A 20,383-nucleotide genomic window follows, 5' to 3' on the forward strand; every position below is an offset into this window, starting at 1 on the left:
TTGTCATCCTCTGACTTTCAAGAAATGATATTATATATGGTCTCACTTCCTATGATCTGGAATAGCTGCAGGATGGAACTTCACTTACTTGGCCTCAGGACAGGAAGAGAACAGTGCTGATCCAACCAGGCCAGTGCTGTTTCATTCAGATCCTTAAAGCTTGTTGTGGAAACCATCGCATTGAAGGACTCAAACAATGGCTTAATAATGATGCTGAACTGCAAACCACCAAATGTTAAGGGAGACATCAAAGGAGGAGTTCAAAACATTCTCTGGGAAAGGCTAGTACACAGAAAATACTGGATTTCTTAATGGATTCAACTACCAGAGGGACTGCAACATTTGAAAAAATATTTGTTCAAACCTGTAACACTAAGACAAAGGAAAAATGAACCTCAATTCCTAATGACACTCATTATACTTTGCACAATCCCTCCGTATTCACCTGAAAGGGGAAAAAGGCAAGGGTGGAAAAAAAGAAGGGAAGGAGGAGGGGAAAGGAAGAAAAGCAGGGGGGAAAAGGGAAGGAAGAAAAGGGGGGGGAAGGAGAATGTATAAGTTTGTAATTTTTTTCCCTGAAATCTTTGCTATTCCCTATGTAGGTTTCCCAAAAGACAACCAGAGCTGCAGTTACAGCAGAGTCCTAAAGATTTCTTGCACTACCTCACCTTTGTGTGGCATTTAATTTTCCAGTTACCTCCCATACATTTAAGCTGAACAAGCTGTGTCTCAAGACAGCCTGAAGGCAAGGATTCCTATCCATGCACGGATGTGGATGAAAACTGAGGACATTTGTTATTTAAGTAACTTGGCTTAAAGTCACAGCATCAGAATCCCAGATTCTTGGCTCTGAATGTCCCAATACCAAACTCCAAGTTCAGCAGGTTGACGTAAAAGGATACAATCCAAAACTTCCAGTTCTGCAGGGTCCTGCTCCTCACATACTCATCAAACATCCTCCTCATGTGGTCAAACCTTTGCCGCGTTACGGGAACCCCGGTAGCCGGGAGCTGCTGTTGACAGGAACTAGAAAGATATTCCAAGGTCAGGATCCCACCAAAGAGGACACAATTCTCTTCCAGACTAAATCAGAGCATGAGAAAAGTGTGTACCCCTACTGAGAAAAGTGTGTACCCCCATTATTTCTGATCAAGGGGCTTCCCAGCGCAGGAGGCTGACAAAATGTAACTGTTCCAGTCAGGAATACAAACTGTTTTCCCATCAATTTTGTTTGTATTCAAAGTGATTCTCAAGTTGCTACAACACTCTTGTTACAAGCAACAAAACTGAAAACAAAGTATAACATAGAACAAAGTAGTTTTGGGCATCCAATCAGGAGAAGGCACATTAGGAGTCAAGGAAATATTTACAGTTACTCCTAATGTTACAGAAGAAAATGTAATGGAGATTCCAAAGGGACAGATCAATTTAAAATAAAAGGAAATGGACTCCATCATACTTTTTAAGAAAAATAAAAAGGTTTTGATTTGTTGCTAATTCTAATATCATTCCTAAGCCTAAAACTTCTGGAGATGGAAGTAAAGCCACTGGGGTTCTCAAGGTGCTTTACAGTAGTACATAACAATCATAACCCCACAAAGCAAACTAAGGCAGCAAGAAAGTGAAGTGATTTATCAGAGTTATATTCAGCCAGTGCCAAACTTCTGGAGTCCAAGTCTTGTGTCTCATGTGCTCAATCCTATTTTCCTGTAAAAACTGATTGCATTTGAGAAGAAAACTGCAGCAAAGCCACTGAGAAGAGTAAGAGTGTTTGATCACCAGTGAGCACAGCTTTATAAATTAAACATCACCACTGGCTTCTTCTCAGAATTATTCTGATGTGACACATCTTCCCTGATGCTGCCACTGTTGTGCATTTGTGCTCAGAGTCCATGTGCATTTGTCCCAGTGCCCATCCCACAGGAGCTCTGCCTTTAGTCTGGAGCTGATAGCAACTCCACTGCTCTTCAGCACCCATCTGCTGTGTGGTGTGAGCCCTGGGCAAACATTCCCTCTGTTAACCAAAGCAGGACAGAAAGCTCCCCAGGTCTCACATGATCGTGGCGTTCAGCTCCTCAATTTCCTCCCGGAGGCGCCTGGTTTCCTCTTGCATCTGGGTCCTTTCCTGCTGCAGTTTAGCAATATATTCTACTGCTCTCTGGAGTGTGATTGCATGGCTGATCTAGACCAAACACAAACACAGAGCTCATCTTCTGCAACAAAGTGAGACACACGAAGAGTTTGCCCCTAACCTGCAAAACACTCACAGAAGCACTTCAGCACCTCAAGTTTCAGCACCTTAAGTTTCCTTCACTGTGGTGCAAAACACACAGTCAGGCCAAGTAAAACACTTCAGACACTAAACCCTTCATTTCTCTGACTCCTCTTTGAACTCTAGTACAGAGAAATGTGGTTGCAGTGGTTGTTTTCTTCCAGACATTACATTTCTGCTACTTTGTTGAAAGAAGTATTTTAATAATTTAAAATGTTTTGTTTCATTATCTGTCCTCTTAAAAATATTTACAATTCTTACTTAAGTACTGAAGGATGTGCTACATCTGCTGATAGATAGATTTATGGTGCTGGTAGAAGCATTGTTTGAAGTTGACAATATAGATTATTTAGTTTGGGAAACCTGAAGTTATTAAACAGAAGTTAACATGTCTAGTTTCTTTCAAATAGACTATTCTAGTCAAGAAGTGAAATTCTGATGACATATCACCTTGGAAAATTATGTAAACAAAGAACAATGCTACAGAAAAGGCTTTCATATTTTCCATGGTTCAAAAGGTACTGGTTTTATAGGACATTTAGAATTTTGTTGTACAGATAAATCTGTATTTCAATTTAGCAAAGTTAAGTAACGTAGCCAGAACATGTTCTTAATTTGGACAAAGCCATTTGACAACGAGAAACCAGTAAGGAAGTTTTTCTCTGTAAACCTATGCACAAAAGACAGGTGAAAGGGAAAAAATGCCTTGAGAACATCTGCCAGGCTGTGGGCACAGGGCCAGCTTCTTAAAGGCAGCTGAGTGACACGAGATGTGAAGAGTCCTAGAGGGATCTTCCAAATGCCCCGAACTGGCCATGCTCCTGACTTCTCCCAGGAGGCAGAGGTATCAATGGTGTCAAAGTTTTACAGATCTCCCTGAGCTTTTCCATTCTCCCCGTGCCTCACTGACATGTTTCAGCACTATGTGCAGGCACACACATGGCTGCTCTGCCCTCTCTCAGCTGACCAAAGGGAGCTCAGCTGTGGTTCATGTGGCACCGACCCAAACTGTCCAGCTGTGCTCATAAATACAGGCATTAACTCAGGCCCAGTGTCAAGGTGTATTAAACCAGGCCCAGCATCACACCAGCAGCATCTCCCTGGCTTCTGGCTGTGTCAGGCACAATAAGCTGACAATACTGGCTGGACCACAGTCTTCTCAAGTGCAGCTCTGGGGACCAGACCCATTCAGAACAGGTATAAAAGCCTATGTGTCAGAGGAAAGGTGGCATTACAGCAAATGCAAAGTCAGCTTATGCTGCAAACATGACAAACATCTTCATTACTGGGGTCTCAAGATCAGTTTTTCTTCATTCCCTGTTGGCTTTAAAGCTGCATTATTTCATCAGACAAGACTTGTTCAATGTTTGAAGTTGTACCAGAACAACAATGTCTGAAGGACGAAGTGCTTCCACACACACTTGCTGACTACAACCCCTGGATTTCTCCCCTTCCCTTTTCAAATGCCTCAGGTTCAAGTATCTTCACTGGCAGACCGGCATTCTCAGTCAACAGTAAAATGATTAAATTTATTAACAAGTCTTTCAGAATGGCTGTGTTTTACATTTCACATCAAACTGGTAGTGCTGCCAAGGTACTCACCGACTTGGAGTTGGCTGACACCAAACTGCTCAGGGCACTGAAACCAATCTTGATATTAGACCTTCGTTTCTGTTCCGAAAGATGCTTCATCCTTCGATTCTGCATAAAGAAAAACCAACTCAGTCTACGCTGTTCTGCTTTACTGTTCTACTGCTATGATTACTTCAGCTATTCAAATTCAGTCATTTTTGTTGCCTTGGGGCATTCACAGTCTCCCCAGTCAAAGCTACGGGACTATAAATCTGCAAACAATGATTAAGGTTTTTTAAAAATAGCTGTTACTGTTTTAAATTCAATTCCAAACTTTGTAGGTTTTCTTCCTAAAGTATAAGGTTTTATTTACACCATTTCTGAAGTCAAATTCCAATTTTTGAGGCATGCAATTAGTTAAGATTTTGTTGAAGCTTTTCTGTTTAAAACAGTCCATATCACTTATTCCTAACACATACAGAATGTCTACTGATGTAACAGGCAGCCTGACAAAAAGAAAAAAAAATAAATAAGAATCCACAATTCTGGCCTACCCTGAGGATGAAGACTTTGTCAGGGATGAGCATTTTCATTTGTAGCTTTAAAAACTTACTTCCCCTCAAAATTCTTGTGAATTAAGTTCAGCTAGCTGAAGTCTTTTAACTGCATACTTTTGTCTGAGCAGTTTTCTTAGCATGAGTAAAAAAAGTTGCTAAGTCTTGGGCCACAAGCTGCAAACTTGTGGGAGACAGAGAGCAGTGCAAGCTGCAAGATAAAGAAGCTGTGACTGTCAGCAAAAGCTGCAATCTGTCCAGATAAACCAGCTAATGACCTGTCTAGAGATAGGGAAAGAATCCAGCAAGGAACAAGAAGATCCTGGACCAAAACCCACCACTGGACCAAGGACCATAGGCAAGGCGTGTCAAGAGCGTGTGAAGAAGGTGCTGAGTGTAAGGGAATAAAAGCCCAGGGATTTCTCAGCTCTGAGTCCCTCTCCACAGGCACCAGCCCCAGCTGTTCCTATGAAAACCTTGACAAAGAACTTCAGCTGCAGCAACTGTGAGGGATTTAACCCATGAGCCTGCAGAGCTGTCTCTGCACCACCCTGTGCTCCTCCCTCTGCACTGCCTGTTGATTCCTCTTCCCAGTTGCCTCTGCTGGGCCTTACCCTGTGGTTTCTGTTATCCCTGTTTCCCTTACACTGCAGCCAGTGGTGGTGGGGGGGGTGTATTTCTGTGTGAAAAGTTCCTCCCCCACCTCCAGCATTCCATGTACACACTCATCACCCCTGGAACCTCAGGAAGCTGGTTATGGGGGGGAATCAGATGTTCAGGTTAAAGGAAGATACAGCTTGATGGGCACCATTATTGTCTATTATTTGTTCTGAGTATCATCTGTCCTGGGCCAATGTTGACCTGTTGGGGGAGATGTTCTGTCCAGTTGAGCAAGATAAGACAGTTACAAAGCACACGGAGTTGGCCCTACAGGCAGGGGGAAGCTGCAATGCTCAGTCCCAGGTTGATCCTGACTGGAATTGAAAAAACTGGAGATAATTGTCAAACAGTGGTTGGAGATCCAATGAATGCAATCAGAACTTGTGAGGACATAAGAGTAAATTCAACTAAAGTACAGGAATGTAGACAGAGAGGAACACCCCAGCAACTACTGGGGAAGATTGCAACAGGCTTCGTTGACAGAGTTCTAATAGACAGAATTCTTCATTGACAGAATTCTAATAATAAATTGGCAGCAAGCGTGTTTGTGGACCAAGCCACCTTTGACATCTACAACTGTTTCATATGTATCATATGCCAGGTTGGCAAGGAGGAAATTTGAAAGATATTATATTACCTGGAGGTTCAAGGCTTTTACAGAATGTAAATGATCTGGTACTTGCCAGCAAAGTATATGAAGGTTGTTTGAAAGATACTATTTGTCTATGTAGAGCTTTAGCAGAAAGAAAAGGTCACCCTGCATCTCTTTCTAAGCTCCAGTTGTGTTGTCAGGAAGTAGAGTATCTAGTATTTATATTAACAAAAAACCAAAGATTAGTAGACCCAGAATGGGTCCAGGCTGTGACAGAAATATCTTGATCAGTAATAAAGAAAACAATTGGGAGAAATTTTTAGGCACAGGAGGATCCTGCAGCCCCTGGATCCCCAGGCTGCAGAATTAAGTAAACCATTGACAGAAGCTCCCAAGGCAGAGGAAGTGGAGCCTATACATTGGCATTCAGAGAAAGAAAAGACTTCTCAAGCTACAAAAGGAGCGTCTGTTTCTGCTTCAGCACTGGGATTGCCAGATTACTCCAAGCCCTTTGAGCTATTTATGCAGGAGAACAAAGGAGCAGCCGCAGATCCCTTCTCAAAGCTGGGCCCACACAAAGCTGGGCCCACACCGCCGCCCTGTGGCTTCTGCTCAGCTCAGCTCAGCTGGAGCAGCAAGGAACCACTCCCATGTGACAGCCACGGCACAACAGCCGTCCTGAAAAACCAGTCACCGACAGCCCGGAGACTGCGAGAGAATCCAATAAGGATCGAAACAGCTCCAGACCAAAAACCATCCCTGGACCAAGAGGTGAGTGCCAGGAGGGTGGAGAGCGTATGAGGAAGGTCCAGAGACCATAACGGTACAAAAGCCCAGGACTTCTTTGTTCTGGGTTCCTCTCCAGAGGCACCAGCTTGCATTGTTCCTATTTTTTTCTTGGAATTGGATGTCTGGGACTCTGCTGCAGGAAACCTGGAGTAAGAAACTTCTTTGTAACATAGTTTGCCCTTTGAGAACACATTCCTGGCAGTGAGGCCCTTCTGGTGGGAGCTCACCATCACCCCACTCTGGAAGGGAGGAAAATGGTGTAATAAAGCAGTGAAGTGGCTGCTCAAAACCACAGGAAATGCAGGTTCAAGAGCAGGACTGCTATTTTCGGTGCCTTCTATGCTTTTCCAAACTGAAATAACAATGTTACCTAGCAATACAGAACTATTGAATCTAACTAACAATGCAGAGGATCAAAAGAACATACTCCTAGAGACTGGCAAATACCACTGCTTCTCTCTTTTCTTACAAAAGAGCTACTAACAATACACATCCAAAGTAATTCCTGTCAGAGCAGCTGAGTTTAAATGGCTATGAAGCCTATTTCATTGCAGAATTCTTACTTTTAAGAACACTGTTCCATCTAGTGACCCCTTTCCCACCATCAGCTAGCCCTGATAATCTGTTCCTCTGTTAACTCGCTCTCTAGCAGCAAGAATAGGCTGCAACTACTGGTTGTGAGCATTCGTGCCATGCAAATCACTGCAAACTTTTATAAGTAACTTGTAGCATGGTCAGCAAGGGCCAGTTCTGATTCTCCTCTGCAACAGAACTAGAACTGAGTGCAATCACAGGCTGCAGGTGTTAAACTTACCTTTCTGCCCTGGGAGTAATCAAGCTGGTATCAACTCACAGGATAGGCAGAGCCAGAGAAGCCAGACAGGGGTTGGCACTTGCAAAACAGTTAAGTAACACTCCCTTTCACAACAGAACTAATGAGAAGGTTGCAGCTGATTGTTCTGCATTGGTTTTTTGTGGATAAGTTTCTCATACCATCACAGAAGGTGTTCTGACAAGGTCAGCTCGTGTGTGAGGCACAACCAGCGCCAGGTGCTATCTCTAGACCGCCGAGTTCTTACCCCAGTAATTCTCGAAGGGTTTTACAGGTGTAACTTGTAGACTCTGTGGAGCTGCTTCTCTGTGGAGCAGCAAAGCATCACTGGAGACATGTAAGTAACTCAGCAGGTCAAGAACTTCCCCTCCAGCGATGGCCAGAGCCCTGCAGACTGAAGAGCCCCAACAGAACAATGGCAAAAAGCCACGGTTTAGAACACTAAGCCTGAAACCTTTGACCAAGTAAACTGAGACCTGTCACAACACTCCTGTGAGCCACAGCAGGAACTGCTGTCATGACCATAAGGACCTGCAGAGGTACAGCTAAGCCTGGCCCCTCTGGTGACACATCCCTGAAGAGCAGAGTAGATTATTAAAGACTGACATTTAGAATTGAACAGAGCAGCACAGATGCAGCAGCAAGCTAAGCCCAACACACAAATATGCTACTGTCCTGAAGCACAACCTTCTCTAGTCCATGCTCAGAAAAAAAACAGCAAGGGAGAAAAGCCCCTCAAAGGAAAGGACACGCACCTTAAATGCAGCCATAGTAGGGTCAGTGGCAGGTTTTCCTGAGCAGCTGTTCTGAGGAGACTGAGGGCTGGGGCTCTGCTCAGAGGTGCAGGGGGAAGCTTGGCCTGAATTCTGGCAGTCCCGGCCTTCATAAAGGAAGAAACACAAGTCACATTAACAAACAACTTCCTGTAGCAAACGTAACTGCTGAGAAGTTTCTACTCAGAAATGAACTGAAATGCAGTCGGCAACCAAATTATACTGTTTGATGCAGCAACCACATGCTAGAAAACACCAAGATTGCTGGGAAAGCTTAGAATTTCATGGCACAAGCATAATACACCTCAAATAGCAAGATGTAATACTCCTTTCACACACACATAGTTCAGCAAAGGCACGTCGAACACGCAGGCTGCGACTCCATCGTCCTGCTGGACTGCCCCATTTGACTCCAATTGCCTGGGACGTGATGGTGACAATTACAAGCCATTTAATCACCAAAACCAGCTCCACCAATGCACATGCAGAAGGATCTTTGCACTTACCTACTGTGTCTGAGATCCTCCAGTCAGAATTAGAGTTATGACACTGAACAACAAAGCTATTCAGCACTTCCTACACAGATGCCTTTCAACAGGTTTAATTTCTTGGTGACTACAACAGTACATCCTTTTAGAAAGGAGCCACTTGCAGGAAGCACAAAATCACAGTTTGTGGGAACACTGCACAGTCATTTAAGACAAAAATTGCAAACAACTGGATGCAACTGAAGCTGCAGGGTAGAAGGGGATTATCCAGGGATCCTCAAGGCCCATTTATACCCTGCCTAACCAACAGAAACACACATGTGCAGGGCAGAGAGAATGCTTAGAGCTTTCTAACTTACTAGGTGTAGGTGAGGGAACTTGTGAACTGCAACTGTGGTTAGGGATGTGCTCTCCTTTCACCAACACATCCTGGACTACACTAGGAGAGAAGAGATGTGAGACTGTGGACTGGCTTTGTTGACTACTTGGTGCTCGCTGTGCTGGACCAACCAGAATGTTACTACGGAACTCCGTCACCCCGGGAGCCTGGGAACAGCACAGAAATAGCACAGAGAAACATATAGAGAAAGAGAGACCAGGGGGGAGTGTGGGGACACAGGGAGAGAAGGGATGAGAGAATGGAGAAAGTGGGGGGAGAGAGAGATTAAGAAAGAGAAAGAGAGAGAGAGAGATTTGTTACCTTGCCTTTCACTAAAAGCAGCAAATTAATACATGATTAACAATCTGACGACAAGAAACAAGGGCTAATATCTAAGGAATTGGCAGGCACCGAAGTCAGGCTTCTGGCAGGAGACCAGTGTCCTTTCATAACTTAAAGCAGTATTATAACACATCAACAACATAATATACTAAAATCTATTTCCATCTTCCTGCACACAACATATTGGGGAAACCCACTCACATACTCAAGGCATGCTTTCCAATATGTCAGTGGAAAGGTGACTTTCCTGGCTCCTTCCAGCTTAAAGCACAAGCCATCCCCATCCACAGCACTGTGTATACAGGCCTCCTTGGAATCTTAACTATAAAGTGCTTCCAGGCCCATAAAGTAACTAAATTAAAGATAAGCAAACGCAATGCTGATTGCACAAATGCATACACTGGGCAACAGGTCATTTAGAGGACTCGTTACCCTCCCGAGCACATTATGGCTCTCACTACTTGCAAATAACAGGCCTAGAAAACAAATATATTATTTTTTGTTCTTCTCCTTACTCTGACAATTCCAGCTGGTGCAATTGCAACATTAGACTGAGACGTGGCTGGCGTCAAAATCCCCTCTCTTTTTAAAGGTGCTGGAGTTACAATCACAGCTCTGGACTGTCCCTGAAAGGCAGCTGAAGAACACAATTCAGTTAGAATAGTTAATGAGACAAAAAAAAAAAAGTGGAGATTATTTTGTATGAAATAACTTGTTATTAAACAGGGGAACGGATTATTGGGCACCTGTTTGGTAATATTTCACTGTAGTGCAAAATGGCACCAGTTTTCCATTAATCTCAATCCCCTTAATCCAGTACAAAGGACTCCAATACATCAGGTTTTTTTGAGGTTTTTAGCATCAGTGTTTCAAGGTGAATTTACAGAGGTACATAGTAATTCAGGGAGCTGCAAAGTGTCTTCATTCTGTCAGAGCTGGGTTTGACAGGAGGAAGATCATCTTCACCTCTCCTCTCACATCCATACTTCTTGTTCTGCTGACCCAGGAAGGGTCAGTGATCCAATACTTCATACTTCCTTCCATATATATTGAATCCTTTTCCTCACCACTTCATTCTACCAGCTTCTTTCACTATCTGGTTTTACAGCTGCCTCAGATGACACACAAGCACAAGACAAACAAATGTGATTGGGAATCAGCACCAAAATTCCAGAAAATAGGCTAAAGAACCAGGAGTTTTGCAGTGCTTAGACAGCTAGAGAGAATTCTGAATAGCAGCAAATGTCTCCACATAAATCTGTGAAGAAATCCATTTAACCAAGGCTGATGTGCAGTTGGTTCTTGCCCAGAGTTCAGAGAGAACATGATGGACCCTCCTATACTGTTACTAAGGGAAGAATCAGGCAAAGACACAACTTCCATCTGGTTTTTGAGGAAACTGAACCAAATTTATTCAGTTTCATTCTCGCCTGTATTGGCTTCAGCTCTCCCTCAGATTAATAAAGTCATGATGCATGAGAAGTGTCACCACAGCTCAGGGCCTGCAGTTTAGCATCAGGATTCTGAAGGGCACACGCAGCAGGACAAGGAGACAGTGCAGGATTATCTAATGTCCCCTTCCTGACTGATCATCTGTGACTGTGGTTTGAATCAGGGGGAGGCTCTGCACATCCTTTACCGGAGAGGATTGCACAAACCTTGTGGCAGCCCTTGCGTGGGGCTGTCGGGCACAGAGCTCTGTCACTGTGACACAGGGAGCTCATTCTTTGAGCATTCCCACGTCTAACGCCGGAATCACAACCCTTCCACTGTTCACTGACGTTCAGCTGGACTTAGGACATCTCTATTGAGCTCAAGTGCCTACTCTTAACCAGTGCATTAATGCTGCTACACAGGCTTGGCATTCCCGACTTCCACATCTGGGGAACTGTAATGATCAGCAACAATATTTAGAAATCGCTTCACATGTTTCAGGTTTCTGTCCTACACGTGCACCTTTTGCAGACTTTTCTCTCAAAATCAGCACATTCATCCTGAAGGGGTGATAGGAGACTTCTTCTCCATGTGAAGTCTTGTACCTGATGAGACAATCTGGACAGATTTTTGAGTCCTAATACCACTAGGCAGTAAATGTGATGCATCCCTTTCTAACACAAGACATAATGGCATTTGCTTTATACTCAGGAGATGATTTGCTTGTCCTGAACACAAGTAACAGGCATAAATGCCTCAGTGACCAGTATTGGCATTTATTCTATTGCCAAAAATAAAGCTCTAGTCTTTATATATAAAGTCTTGGATTTGTCCCCGGAGCTTGGTGTCCCAGTACTTAAGGAGCACTGTGATCCCCAAACACACACCACTACCAGGAATGACAAACAGCAACAACTTTAAATCTAGAAGTCATTGGTTGTGATGGTCTAGAAGCAACTGGTAAAGCATTGGGAAAGTGATATATGGGGTGAGGAAAAACCCAGGAAGCACTAAGAAAGCCAGAAGCAAAGGCTTTCTCAAAATGAGTTGCCTACTATGCTTTACTAGGTGAGAAATGCCTGTCTTGACTGCTGAAGGTACACAGACTCTTTATAACACACTACAGACAGGACCAGTGCCATTAACACCCTGGTACATTAATCATGGACCAACCTGATTCCAGTGACATGTCAGAATTAGATCCTTGGCTCTGTTCTTCTCCTGAACAGTGACTTTAATTTTTTTTTTTTTTTGTGGGTAAGCTCAGTATCAGGCCTTAGCAGACACACCTACTCCCTAGTAAAGCCTGTTTAACAGTACTCCTCCAGGCAGGGTTTTTCATGAATTATTGTTGCTCATTTCAAGTGGCTGAAGTCACTTGGCCCCCAGCCAGCACAAGTCTAAAAACAGCCTGCAATAATCCCAACAAAAAGCTTGATGTCTGTCTTGCTCTGGCCTTGAGCTTTCCCACAAGAACCACCACAAGCAAAACTCCCTCTGCTCATCTTGCTATTCTTAGCCTTGTGCCAAAGGCTCCAAATCATACCCAGTGTGGAGGTCCCAGCACATCAGTAGGTGCTCGTGCTCCGACCTGAAACCCATGTGCTCCTGAGGGCACCTCAAGAGTCTGTAGAGTGCTCAAGACAAAGATCTCCAGTTCCCTCAGGAGATCTCCTGATCTCTCCTAGGGAAGAGAAACACTCTCTCCCTACCATCTCCTCCTCCACGGTGGCTGAATGCTCTGAGGGGCAGAGTTCATCCCAACAGCGTGACCTAAACCTGAGCTTTCCCTGGGCCAGGAGCACAGAGCCCATGTGCTGATGCAGCTACAAGCCCAGCACTGCTGTTACAAGGAGAGACCCCCTTTTGCAGGTTGGCTTTTCACACTCACAGCCAAACTGCTTCCAATCCTTGCAGCAGTCCAGAGCATCTCACTGACCAGTGTGGCCACACCCCAGTGCATTCAGGGGTTCCATGGACACCCTCAGCAAGTTGTATTTTTACTTATCATATAAAGCAAGAAAAGCAAGAAGGTCTTTCCCTCCTGCTAGTCCCACTCAAAAAGGAAACCTATCACCCCCACAGTGCTGCTCACCTGGGGTGATGAAGGCATTCTTTACCAATAAGGACACTGTTTCAGGCTTTGGAGCAGGCACTATTTTTTGTGACTGTTTGGGCCTTGTCCCAGCACTGGCCAGAGGAACAGCTTTGGGGAGTGCAAATGTCAGTTGGTTCTGGAGCTGGGGCCGGGGCTGCCCCTGCACAACAGTAGTCTGGAAAGCCAGGTTACAAGGCACTCCTGCCCCCGGCTGCTGCGTGGCCAGGACGACGTTCTGGCTCTGGCTGAAGGTGGTGGCAGGGGCGTTGTTGGTCAGCGTGGCAGAAGCTGTGTGTGTGATCACTGTAGATTCACAGAGCCCAAACTTGGGGGTTTCTGGTGCAGCAAAGGCAGCCGGTGCAGGGCTCAGGGGCACCGCCGGCAGCGGGGACTGGTGCTGTGGAGTCGCAGGCTGAAGCAGCGGCAGGGGGGGCTGGAACACTGGCATGAAAGTTTGTGGCCCGCTGAGAGACGAGTCTGGAGAGAAGTCCGGTGGCTGGATGAAAGATCCCCCACTTCTAATGCTGGAACACTGGTCAGTGCCAACGTCAGGAATGACGGGAGCAGGTACTGAGGAAGCAATCAGTCCATCATCGATGTTCCCTGCTGGAAGCGTGTTGGACAACGACCCCGACGGCAGGACAGGAGACTGACAGGAAAGACAAATATTACTGATTCAGACATGTCTGAACTCCTCCTGAGGAGCACATGGCTCATGTCAGAGCCTTCTGTTTTCAACACTGAGAATCCCTCTTACCTGGGAGGAGTGGCTGCTGCTGTCTGTTGTGGCTGAGCTGACAGCAGACACAGAAGGGAAATAATTATTGGAGCGACTGGGCGTGAATAATTCTGAAATATGAAAGGTCCCCTATTAATTTTCTACTTTTCATACTCAAGTTACAGCATTGCTAAATCCTAAAATTCACAGGAATATTAGTATTCTTTAGCAAATAATGAAACCATGCCCTTTTTGCTTCATACAAATGCTGTTGATTAAGCAATGAATTGTTGTTTTCCAGAGGAACTGATCTCTTCAGGGCAGACTTCAGTCTCCAGGTAGGCTGGGACAACACAAAAATCAGTCCCCTGTTTAAGGTTCACCTACACTCAGACAGCCAAGAGCTGATCCCCAATGCAGTCCCACAAAGCTCAGTTATGTGATGCAGGCTGCATGCAGGGCCAGAAAACAGATGTGACTTTTGACTTCCATGGAGATCCATAACCATCAAAATTGTCGGCAGCAGTTTAATGTCCTACGAAATTTCCTCGACACTATCATAAAATGTTCGAAGGCAAACAAAATGTTAAATCTCTTCATCACTAAGAAGTGTTAAATGGGAAAACAGACATCTGCAACATAATTTATTCTTGCTTGAAAAACTAGTTCACTAATCATCAATTTTAAAGAAATTAATTGACTATTTATTATTCTTACCCTGAAAAGGCTCAAAAGTATCCATAAAATCAAAATTTGGCTGGAGAGGAATAAGCCCTGGTTGAATCATGTCAGCATTTCCTAAGTGTCCTGCAAAATTCAGGAGACATTAGATTAGCTTCCCATCACTCACACAATAACAGCAGCAGAAATAAAGCATTTGGCTAAAACATGAACACACTCCACATCCAGGCTTGGCCAAGATATTACAGAAAAACTGCTGCTGAAATGAACTGAGCATCTGCTTCTCTTCAGAACTACAGCACAGTTTTGAAATCGAAATCACTGGGGAATGAAACTTTCAACTACTAAAATGAAAGAGGTGAGACACGAAGGCTCTCACTAACAACTGGGGACGGCCAAGCTTGGATGTCTCCTGCTCCCAAATCTGTCCTGGCCTTGCTGCACAACACAAACTTGCTGGGAAGCACAACCTGAACCACCAGAGCACAGTATTGTAAAGTAAATCACTGTGCAGTTCATTTGCCTTGAGTACAATTCCTGTAAACCACAGTTGCTCTGGAGTTGCTCAGACATCCCCGCAGCAAGGATGGTGCACAGTGTCCCATCAGACAGAATTCTACAGCTCTTGGAATTGTTTTTACAGATGGGACTGGCACTTGTTCTAAGGGACAAAACCAAATTAAAATACACAGGTGCTCCCTCAAAAACACACCCACAACTATGCTCTGAGATAAATAACAATGCCTTCATCACTGCCAAAGGTAAATACTGCTCATTACAGATTTATTATTCACAGTAACATTTGAAGGCAAAGCTAGGAGCAGCACACAAGAAGCTAAGACAGAAGTTAAATCTGGATGAATAACTGGGATTCCATAACCTATGAAGCATAAGACAGCTACAGTCTCTGACCTCTTTTTCTCCGTATCAGCAATATAAGATAGATATCTTAGGCAAGACTGCAAGAGCTGCAAAGTAACAAACCAGACTTTTCATAGAGGTTCTCACTGCAACATAGCTACAGCCAAGAAATACCTATGTCCCTGGAATTTGGCCAGGAAACCAGCTGATGTGAAGACAGTGTGGAGAAGAGTGTGTCGGTGAACTCGGACATGAGCATGTCTGCATCCAAGAGGCTGCCTTCCTCCATAGGGACTGGGGTTTCTCTGCCATACCTTCTTTTTTGCCAGAGAACCACATCATCATCCTGCCAAAGGAAAGGAAGAGAAGTCAGGCTGCTGCCCAGACGCCGCCACCACCACAGCCTGGTGCAGATCTATAAAATCAGTCCTCATTTTTCACATTTTTAGGGAAAGAAGCTCTCTTTGAGAAGCCATCAAATGGACTGAAACAGACCAGTGGTGTTTCTTATACACCAACAACTTCAGCTCACTGGTTTGAGCAACAACAGAAGACTTCTGTAGAATAAATACCATGACACGCCGGGAAAGGTTTTTGCCCAAAAACCAGATGTTGACTAGAAGGACATAAGACAAAACAACTTCATCAACACCCTCTTGTTTGATTCATTACACATGTATTTTTGCACCTACAGTTTAACAACCCCTTGGTTCGAACAAAAATTAAAAATAACAAAACCAGCAAGAATGCAAAGCAAACAACTCCTGTTTGGGGAGAAGTATCTGGAACTCTGAAATGCAGTGTAACTGTACTCTGACTCTGCACAAGGTGTGTTGATATTTAGCCCATGGAAAATATAACATAATGTGACTTGGCTTACCCATCCCTCACTAAAGGCTGAGCTAAACTGCATTGCCTTGCAAAACAGAAAACAGAACAGTGCTTCTGATCATCAGTTTATATGCCCAAAGCAGGTTTGGTGGGCTTGAGGGGACATACTAAAAGGTGATGCCACTGTTCCTTTAAAAATTCCATCTTTTTTTAGGATCCTGGCACAATATTTGCCTGAGTTGGACACAGCAGGAAGATCTGCAACATGTAGCTCACACATCCTCACAAATCCAGTTACACAAGCAGGGCAGCAGCACCAGTTACAACTCAGTAACAAGATGGAATCATGTGCCAGCCCTCAAAGAGATTCATCTCTCTGGGCATACAACACTGATTCTCATTTCTTCTGTCACAGCACTTTACATTCAACCTCTCCTCCATCCAATTTAAGCTACTAACCTTACATTGCTCTCTAAGGCACAGAACATGAAGGTGTCTAACCTTACTTGAGGCTTAAGCAAGATGCTTGTCTTAGATTTTAATCAAAGCAAGCTACTGCATGTTACAGCTTTGTTATCTACTGTGGGTTCTACAAGCACAAATGCCATTACCTACCCTGACCAAACTTGAAAGATCTTCATCTTTATGTTTCTGTAGCTGCAAAAGGAGAAAAAAAAGAGATGGTAAAGTCAGAATAGGGCCTGTATGTGCCAGCAGAAGACCTGATTTTGCAAAACTTTTAAGACCCAATCATGCACAATCAGTCCTAGCACAATAATTTTTAGTTAAGTGGAACTAATCAGATGAGCATGTCTGTACCAGCTTATCATCTGGTTTCAGTGCTCCTGCATGCTAGAAAAAGTGACAGAAAAACTCAAAGAGCAACAACATACTGATCAAGCTCAAGTGAACCAACAGACCCTTTTCTTGAAGTATGTTCTCCACTTGTGGTATTCCCTGATGACTATTTCAATTCTTCGTTTCCAGTATTTCCCTTCTGTTGCAATGGCCTGAGAATACAAACACATACCACGAATTACACAAGGCCTGAATATTCAACATGTTTCCAAGCAAATATTCAGGCATAAAAAATGCAAAAGAAAGCATGCTAATTCTGTTTGAGCTCATGTATCAGCAGCCCACGCTGCCCCAGAGTTCAGCTATCACAGAGCAAATCTGACAGTACCAACTTCATCTTTCCCACAGAAACCAAACACGAGATGATCTCTGGCTGCACTGTCAGCATCTCCCACAGCAGCTCAACCACAGCCAATAGTTAAGAAATGGCAAAAAAAAAAAAATAATTAATTTTCTGAAAATAACATGTAAAGCACAGAATGTGAATGCCATGAGGTTACATGCAAAGACACACATGTAAGCAAAAGCTGCTACAAATGATACAAAGCAATATAAATTTGATGTCCAGCTCAGGGAGGAGTGTGACCTTGCAGGCCACATACTAATGGCAACAAAAGGATCAGACATTATGGGTCTTCGATGTGTCACAGAGAGCAGTGTATAAACTGGGGACAGCAGACTAATGAGAGCCTTAACTTTGTGTCCGAGGGTCACTTTCAACACAAACATCAACACTGTTCTTTTGAAAACCTGACACAGTTCCACAAACTCATCTGGAACTCCTTTGAGCTATAAATTATTCTGGAGTCATGCAGTACAGAGAGAGTCACGTATTGCCACATCAAGGGCCTCACTGGTTTTCTGCAAGGTGCCAGAGGGCAGATGTTAGTGTTCATTTATGTTTACAAGAGCACAAAAATGAAAGAACACAAACTCATATTTGCTCCTTCTGTGAAGTTACCCTGACACAGAAAAAGAAACTGCTTTTTGTCTTGAAACCACATCTCGCCAGTTACATCAAATACAGAAAACTCTCGCAGGGTCACACAGATTCAGTCCCGAAAACAGTTGTCACTCTGATTTCACACCAACTTCCAGCCAGAAGACAGCTTTGGCTGTCAAAATCTTAACTAATCAAACTACACTTCTTTGACTTACAATTCATTAAACTGGAACAGTAACATAAGTTACAGAGATAACAAATGTCCTTCTGATTGCACCTTGATCACTTTAATGTGATAAACCTACAAAACCAGGTTCAGTCTGCTTGTAATGGTTCCTTCTAAATAGAAACAGAGCAAAGATTTGCTCTGCTGCCCTCATTTCTAGCAGGCCAGGAAATCAGGTTATGAAGCCCAGAGGTCAGTGGTCTGTCCCTCAGGTGTCACACACCTCTGGCCGGCGATGCTCATCCACATCCACGGAGCCGTCCAGCGGAGTCACGAAGTGGCACACGGGGTTCTTGCGCTTCTCCAGGTCTGAAACAAGAACCAAAGTGTGAGTGCTCAGCACCTGAAGGATCTGCCCCTCTGTAACTGCAGCGGCAACACGTGAAAAGGAGTCTGGCCAGGGCTCCTTCCCAACAACAGGAGACAGGGAGCTCTCAGTCTGTGCTCAGAGCACTCAGTACATCCTGTGGGACCTCTCTAAAAAGGCTCTGATCCAATGGCTCTCCCTCTGAGACATCAGCCTTGAGCACATTTCTGAGCTTGTTGCCAGACAATCATTTCCACCCTCCTGTTGTTCCATTTGTCTCAGGGAAGCTGTGACACACGAGCACGGTACTTACACTGCATGTACCAGGCCCTCCAGATGGCGTTATTGAGACGGATTTTATCTCTCCACTGAAGTTTCAATCCCTTAAAATTTTTCCATTTTGGTGAAACCAACCTTCCACTGAAACAAAACAGACAACAAATCATTCTACTTTCAGTTTTTCTCTCCTTTCAAGACACATATCTCCCCTAAAACTGCCAAACCGTCAGTAGAAAAAAATTACAACAAGTCACACTTGGCCAGTGACAACTTTTGCCATGTGCTGTCCACAGCTCACGGAGCCAGGAGACAGAGATTCATCCAGTTTTCAAGACTCCTTCACGTTCTCATCCATGAGAACTAAGAACTCAGAACTAAGAACTGTAACACTGGTCTCACAAGTATCTTCAGCAGGAATGAAATTCATTTCACCCACTCTTTTCTTCTTGCCATTATCCCACCTTTTAAAATCCTCACCTATGAGCTTCCATCAACTAAGAACAAGGTTACACAAAATTAAGCCCAAAACCTGGCCTGGAGGTTTTTGAATGTTTGGTCACATATAGTTGCAGCTTGGACTTTTTGAAGTTCATTTCTACAGTTCCACTCAGTTTTCCAGGCTGGTAACACTGGAAAGGAAGAATGAAATGCCAGTTCTGGCCCAAGAAAAACCAAACCCCGAGAATTCTACAATGCTGGCAAACACAGCTGGGCACAAAGGATCACCAACAGGCTAGAAATAGTAATTTTTTTCCAAGGTAAGGCAAGGCTGGAAAGAGAAATGGCTTATGTGTGAATGATTTTGGGAGGTAGAAGGGAGATGGAAGGAAAAAAGGAAGAAGTAACAGAGATTCCAGTAAGCACTGTACAAACACAAACCACCCAGCCCTCAAAACACACCTCTATGAATCATTAATCCATACGATTGACAGAGCAGAGGAAGTAGGAAATATTCACAGCACAGTTAACTTAAAGTTAGAGACTAAAGCATAGGAATTGTGACTATTCCAGGCTCTCCCTCTTGTTTATTGTGGTTTTAGCTGCACATCTTCCCAGGCAAAGGAAACAGGTTCATCTTGGCACAGCACGAGCATCAGGTCAAGAGGTTACGGACATCTGTAGGAAAACGTCCACAGAGGAGTGACAGGAACAGTCACCTCCAAACACTTTGCCCTCTCAGGAGAGATCACAGAGCCCCTGGGCAGTGGGGAGTGGTTTCTGCCAGGAACTGCAGTGGCACTGCAGAGATGTACCAGAGCATCCAGTGCCCCAGCACAGGCAATCTGCCACCAGACACTCAGTGCACATCAACTCAGGGATGAATTATTTATCCTTAAAAGCCCCTGTTTTACACATAAGCTCTAAAAATCACTGTGCAAATAGTAAGTACATCCTACAGAAGTGCCAGGAACTTCCCTTGGCTCTCCCAAGGCCAGGCAGAGGCAGGGCTGAGGCTGGAGAACTGATGATTCCCCGTGTCCTATTTGATCTGGGAAACCTCCCGACAGCAGCTCTTTTTAAAGAAAACTTTTAATAAAACTTGTAATACTATAAACAAGTAAAAAGTCTTCACAGCCTAAACAAAAGCAGCCAGAATGCCAGAGCTGCCAATAGCAGGATATTAAAATAACACTTTCTTCAAGTATTTGGTTCACCATTTCTTTCTTCCCTTGCAAACACCACGACTGCTCTGGCCCCCAACCCTGATAGTAACAGAACAGTAAATGCCAGACTTCAGCCAAGTGACAGGTAAAGAAAACTAACTCTGCTCTTTTAATTTGACTACTAAGTAAAATGCCAGTTGTAGCAACAGGTTGTAGAAATGCACCATCCAGTGAGTTGTTGCCTGACAGTAAAAACTTAAAATACATCTCCCCAAACCCTATTTCCAAAT

The 20,383-nt window shown here is 44.1% G+C and overlaps 1 protein-coding gene across 1 annotated transcript in view; it reads right to left on the reverse strand.

The window, feature by feature from the left end:
- Positions 1-20,383, reverse strand: part of MLXIP (MLX interacting protein) — a 47,210-nt gene that overhangs the window by 5,741 nt on the left and 21,086 nt on the right. The window contains exons 2-16 of the mRNA XM_032705452.1: positions 18,524-18,630; positions 18,127-18,212; positions 16,797-16,886; positions 16,492-16,533; positions 15,220-15,391; positions 14,221-14,310; positions 13,543-13,634; positions 12,783-13,434; positions 9,769-9,890; positions 8,892-9,078; positions 8,027-8,151; positions 3,875-3,973; positions 2,055-2,182; positions 903-1,026; positions 89-218 (exon numbers count right to left, since the gene is read on the reverse strand). Coding sequence (XP_032561343.1) covers positions 89-218; positions 903-1,026; positions 2,055-2,182; positions 3,875-3,973; positions 8,027-8,151; positions 8,892-9,078; positions 9,769-9,890; positions 12,783-13,434; positions 13,543-13,634; positions 14,221-14,310; positions 15,220-15,391; positions 16,492-16,533; positions 16,797-16,886; positions 18,127-18,212; positions 18,524-18,630 — 2,246 coding nt within the window. The remainder of the gene's footprint in view (positions 1-88; positions 219-902; positions 1,027-2,054; positions 2,183-3,874; positions 3,974-8,026; positions 8,152-8,891; positions 9,079-9,768; positions 9,891-12,782; positions 13,435-13,542; positions 13,635-14,220; positions 14,311-15,219; positions 15,392-16,491; positions 16,534-16,796; positions 16,887-18,126; positions 18,213-18,523; positions 18,631-20,383) is intronic.

This window comes from Chiroxiphia lanceolata, chromosome 18 (assembly GCF_009829145.1).
Source record: "Chiroxiphia lanceolata isolate bChiLan1 chromosome 18, bChiLan1.pri, whole genome shotgun sequence".
Classification (NCBI taxonomy): Eukaryota; Metazoa; Chordata; class Aves; order Passeriformes; family Pipridae; genus Chiroxiphia; species Chiroxiphia lanceolata.